This window comes from Cyprinodon variegatus, unplaced genomic scaffold (genome assembly GCF_000732505.1).
Source record: "Cyprinodon variegatus isolate N-32 unplaced genomic scaffold, C_variegatus-1.0 Scaffold565, whole genome shotgun sequence".
Classification (NCBI taxonomy): Eukaryota; Metazoa; Chordata; class Actinopteri; order Cyprinodontiformes; family Cyprinodontidae; genus Cyprinodon; species Cyprinodon variegatus.
Window position 1 is genome coordinate 88155 of NW_015151018.1, and position 5645 is coordinate 93799.

At 38.9% G+C, this 5645-nt stretch overlaps 2 protein-coding genes across 3 annotated transcripts in view; one reads left to right on the top strand and one right to left on the bottom strand.

Annotated features, from left to right (window-relative positions):
* Positions 1 to 2760, top strand: part of LOC107095707 (MOB-like protein phocein) — a 26056-nt gene extending 23296 nt beyond the window's left edge. The window contains exon 9 of one of the 2 annotated variants that reach the window (XM_015391947.1): positions 1451 to 2756. In XM_015391947.1, coding sequence (XP_015247433.1) covers positions 1451 to 1585 — 135 coding nt within the window. In that variant the 3' untranslated portion in view covers positions 1586 to 2756. Of the gene's footprint in view, positions 1 to 1450 lie in introns of both variants that reach the window. The other variant, XM_015391945.1, reaches the window with a different exon arrangement.
* A 2052-nt stretch (positions 2761 to 4812) lies between these two features.
* The window catches only part of rftn2 (raftlin family member 2), a 35534-nt gene continuing 34701 nt past the window's right edge, over positions 4813 to 5645 (bottom strand). The window contains exon 9 of the mRNA XM_015391937.1: positions 4813 to 4999. Within this exon, the coding sequence (XP_015247423.1) occupies positions 4820 to 4999 (180 nt within the window). The 3' untranslated portion in view covers positions 4813 to 4819. The remainder of the gene's footprint in view (positions 5000 to 5645) is intronic.

Sequence of the window (5645 nt, forward strand, 5' to 3'; positions counted from 1 at the left end):
AAAATTTAAATGTTGTATTTTTTTTCTTACTGTTTCAGAGTTAAAATATATTCAGAACACATTTTTGACCTAAAAAGAAATTGTCATTATTTCTACACAGTTGAAATTTCATTTGTTATTTTCTCTTCAAGCTAAAAATTCACATTACTATTTCAAAGTGATTACATTTTCAATACTTATTTTTCAGTTAAATTTTTTATAAAAAAAATTAAACCTTTCAAAATTTAAACTCAATATTTTCAGCCTCCTGAGATTCAACTGGCTCTATTTCACCGTCTTAAATTCGGCGTCTAAAGCGTCACGTCGTGTGACTAAGAAAACGTAACGGGATTGGCTGGGTGTTGGACGCCACAATCCATTGCTAATGTCTGTGACCTGAAGTAACCCTTCCCTTTTTACACTGAATTTAGACGCCGAATTTAAGACAGTGAAAATAGAGCCAGTTGAATCTCAGGAGGCTGAAAATATTGAGTTTGACTTTTGAAAGGTTGAATTTTTTTATCTGCAGATTTTTTTAACACTGAAAAATTAAACTGAAAAATAAGTATTGAAAATGTAACACTTCAAAATAGTAATGTGAATTTTTAGCTTGAAGAGAAAATAAATGAAATTTCAACTGTGTAGAAATTATGACAATTTCTTTTTAGGTCAAAAATGTGTTCTGAATATATTTTAACTCTGAAACAGTAAGAAAAAAACGTACAACATTTAAATTTCAGTGGCATTTTTAATTCAAATCCCAGCGACACAGATTTACTTCCATAATTAATTGATTCAATGAGAATAATAAAGAGATGAAACCACAGGGTTTCGTCGAACAGTGAGAGCTGTAGCTGCGCACAACAATTGAAAAAATTACAGTGTATACGCCCGGCTTAACAGAATAATGCCGCTGAAAGCGTCCGTTCTGTTTTTATTTAGTTTTTCTTTTTAGATCAATATTCCTCATTAGGTTGGAAACTCTTTTTTTTTGTCATTTTATAAAAATATTTCATCCTCTTTTTGCATATTTTTTTTTTATTTTCAAACCTTGAAGTGGAAATATATCAGTGTTTCCTTAAAAGTAACTCATGGCAGATATTTATCAATAATCCTGATTTCTGGTTTTTAAAACGGTTTTATTTATGAAATGATTTATGAATGATGGTCTGCAGAAGCCTGGACTAGAAGGACATTTGATAATTAAGGTCAAATGTTAATCCTCTTTAAGTTAACAATCAAAATATATCTAGACGCCTTCGGTTTAACATTTACTTTTAATGCATCATGAGAAAAAAAACTGCTTAAAAAAAAACATAAATGAGGGGAAAAGATCTTTTTGCAGAGAAACGTATAAAGACAAAGACGTCCCGTTATTTCAGTAACAGTTTGTAATCCTAATTGGACCCGAGCAGCAGGACTTGGTTCTGGTCGCCTCCTTACAGCTGTGATGATGTGTCTCTGTGTGCAGAACGAGACGTTCCTGTGTCACCGGTTCACGCGCTTCGTGATGAAGTACAACCTGATGTCCAAGGACAACCTGATAGTTCCCATCCTGGAGGAGGAAGTCCAAAACACCTCATCGGCTGGCGAGAGCGAGGCCTAACGGCGGCGGCCGGAGGGGAGGCGCGCGTACGCTCACCATATCTATACAGTACCGAGGAGACGCACTCATTCTGCATAAATATCTATGAATATATGTATAGACACACTACAGTGTATTGAGACTCCTCGTCTGCAGACACTGTCCTCGTCCCCGCCCCCCCCCAGCGTCTGTCTGAAGGGAAGTTAAGCTACCAGGAGCAGGCTAGCATCCATATTATCGGTTTATGTTCCGCTTTTCACGTTTCTGACCCGCTTTGTCCGCCTGGTTCAAACCCCGCCCCCCCCGATCAGGTCCCAGATTTTAGCCGTTAGCTTCTCCAGCCGGCTGGTTACACAGAAACCCGGCTGGCTCCACTGACCTGCTCCTCGCTCCGGACATGGTGGCTTTTTCCTTTTTTAAGCAGTTGGATTCGCCTCAGTTTATAAGTGACTTGCATTAATTCCCCCCCCCCTCTGTATATACAGTCCAGTTCTCTTCCTGCTTCTCTTGTGTTGCTGGGCTTTCTGCTTTGGGTCGGGGTCGCTCTGTGAATGGGAGGGGTTCGTTTTCCTGCTCTGAAACAAACGTAGATGTGATGCTTGTGTGGTAGTGAGCGAACCTTCACCTTGTAGCTCCGTCTGTGAACTAGCAGTGAGATGTTCTTTAGAACGGCTTCTTATCGGACCCCCCACCCCCCCCCGCCCTCGAATCGTGCGCCGCTGCAGGAGCAGCCCGTTTTTAAACGGGGGTCATCATGAGCGCCGTGCTGAAGGAGGAGCATCGGCAGCATGAGGCGTCAGAGCACAACCCACTTCCTGCCTTCTTTAACCCTCTTCCTCGTTAAATTATTGTGTGTGTGGGGTGGGGGGGGGGTTTCCTTGGTCCAACCCACTGTTTGTTTTTTAAATGGACTAAAAATTTTGTTACTGTTGACATTTTCATGATGTCTGTTAATAAAAAATGAGCTATTATTCATACGGTCGTGTGGCTTTTCACTGACGCACCAACAGATTCTGCAAACAACCAGAAAACTTGTTAGCATCTTAGTTTTATTGCTGTTTATCAGACATGATAAACGCAGACGCCTCATTGGATGCTGGCCCACACGCCTAGAGGGCAGCCATCTTGAATCAGACCACTGCTGTCAGGATGAATATTAATCACATGGAAGACGAGTCGGAGATAATATTACAATCTCTTACATTTCACCACTTAAAACTAATTCTAACATATAAATATATAAATGACACATTAACTGATTAAAGAACAAATCTTCACATAAATGATAAAAAAATCACTTTGAAAAGTTGACACTAGTCATGACAATAAAAAAAATTAAATAACTTCTCTTTTGTAAATCACAAACGCATTTTCTGGTATAGATCAGAATACTTATCAAAGAGCAATCCTTAAAAATAATGAATCAAACTATATAAATATTTGTAATACAATCATATTAATATTTAATATCTTTAAATAGTTAAAATCATTTTCAATCTGAATGTTTAATCTAAAGGTAATTTTAAATTTAGTTTTGGTCTTTTAAGCGGTGAAATGTCAGATTATTGTTTAAGGAAGAAGAAACGGGGAAATAAATGGATTATAGAGGAGAAGCTTGAGCTGGAAGCATCTTCCTGAAGCTCCAGAATGAATGTTTAAAGTATTCACACCCAATGAACCTTTTTACGTTTAATCAGGTTTTAATATGCTGATGCTTTATTGGCATTTTATGTAATGAAATATCACAAGTTTAATTGGTAACAATCAGTGTGATGAAGAGCAGGTTAGAGCAACCAGGCTGAGCGTCTTCCAGAGAGACACATGGACGTTACTCTGGAGGAGCTGCTGAGATCCATGGCTCCTGTGGGACAAGATGTGGACGGCACCTCTATTAGAGGAGCTGAACGCTTCATGAATCTGGTCTATATGGAAGAGAGACGGAAAAAAACGAAATCTTTTGTTTACAGTTTGTTGTTTTCTGGTGAAGATTCTCAGTCATCCAGGTCAGAGTCATTCCAAAAAAAGTTAAAAACAATCCCCTGGACTTTGTTTCCAATTTTGAAGATGTTTCGCTTCCCATCCAGGAAGCTCTTTCAACAACAAAAAAATAAAATAAAAATAAAATATATATACATATATATATATATATATATATTGGAAAAAGCTTCCTGGATGGGAAGCAAAACATCTTCAAACTCGGAAACAAAGTCCAGTGGATTGTTTTTAACTTTTTTGGATTTACAGTTTGTTACAAACCATGGAGAAGAAACAGATCTGGCCTACATCCATGTTTTTTAACCTAAACACAATGTGTGATGTTGACGATACCCTGATCACACTGTAAAATATGGCAGTGGCTGCATGATGCTGTGGGATGCTGGACAGGAATGGGTTGGAGGTTTATATTCCAGCAGCTAGAGCTGTGAGACAGGAGAGAATGGCCTAGTCAAAGTTCAGATGAGGAAACCTGTGGCAAGACAAATTATTTCTTCTTTTTTAAGAAATAAAGAGGAAAAAAAGGAAAGGGAGGAAAAGTAAGAAGAGAAAGTAGAAAAGGGAAAAATAATAATAGCAACAAAAAACAATATAGAAAAAAAAATACAAAAGAAAGATGAAAGTGAAAAAATGAAAATGGAAAAAACCCAGAAAAAGGGAAAAGCTTAAAAGCAAAAAAAACCAAACGCTTTTAATCTGAGATATTCTGCAAGGATCCCTCTATTCTTTAAATCTTCAAAGCGGCTTCAGTCTGCAGCGATACGCCCAGCGAGGAGGCAGAGGGACTGAAAATAGATCCACATCACATAGAATACATTAAATCAGGTCCTTGTAAAAGGACATGTGTGAAGTTCCAGTGGGATCCTTGTTTTAAGGCAGAGAGAATCCAGAATGGAAGAACATCATAATCAGACAAAGCCTGATCTTAGCCCTAATATTCAAACATTTCTGCAACAACAATGTTTTTTTTTAGTTTTCACTAAATAGTTTTCAGTGGATAACAATAATGGAGGCTGGAAAATTGGCCCTTAAAATAGATCAGTTTCTTATATTAGAGGAAGTTGATCTCCTGATGAGGAGCCGCTACTGTTTGAGGCGCCAAACGTCTTCAGACTGCAGGAGGTTTGTGGAAAAACGCTGAAAGGTAAAGATGGAGAATCCGATCTGTCAGGAGACGCAGCAGCTTTTCCTTCTCATCATCAGACCCGAATAAAAAGCTTTATGGCTTCATCAGAACAAAAGTCCAGTCTCCTCTGGGTCTCACATGCAGGTGACCTCCGCCTTCCCCTCCTCCTGCTCAAGGCCCCCCTCCTCCAGGTGGGACAGGGAGCTGGAGAAGCCGCCCCCGAACACCGGGAAGCCCCCGATGCCCCCCGCGGTGGGGGAGAGGTCGTCTGTAGGGGCGGAGCGGCTCGACACGTCGCTGTGCGCCAAAGCCGTCTGTAGAGACAGAAGAAAATAAAAAAGTAAATATTTGGTCTTATTGACGCTACATTTCCTAAAAAAAGGAAAACTTTTCTTTAATGAAGCGTATTTAGGCTAATTTAAGTTAGCTTAAACAGTAGTAAAATATGTCAGTGAAATAAGATAATTTTTTTTATTTTAGATAAGAAAAAAAACAATTTTATTATTTAGGGGTCAAAATACTGTATCTGTCCCATCAGCAGATAATTTTTACATACCTGCTCAAATGAAGGTTACTATTTTTTTTTTTTCTTCAGATACTACATTTGCTTTTCAGACTGTTTCAGATCAAACTCCTTTTAATCCTAACATAACCTGAGAACATCGCAGTAAAATGATCCAAAGCACAACAGCAAGTCTGAGAGGATAAAAACTAGTCCAAGTCTAGACTTCAATCTGACTGAGACGGCATAGAGGACGATCTTTTATTTCCAGGTGGATCATCTTAATAAGTGGTCCTCCTAACTGTCAATCATTCTAGTGATATGTTTACGTGTTCGTCCCGTTAGCTATATTTTTCTGCGCCCTTTCGGGCGTATATCTGCGGTGAGCTACGGTTTCAGACGGTCATTGAAGCTCTCCTTTGTCACCGCGGTTCTTTGAAAATGGCCGAGGGTCGGAA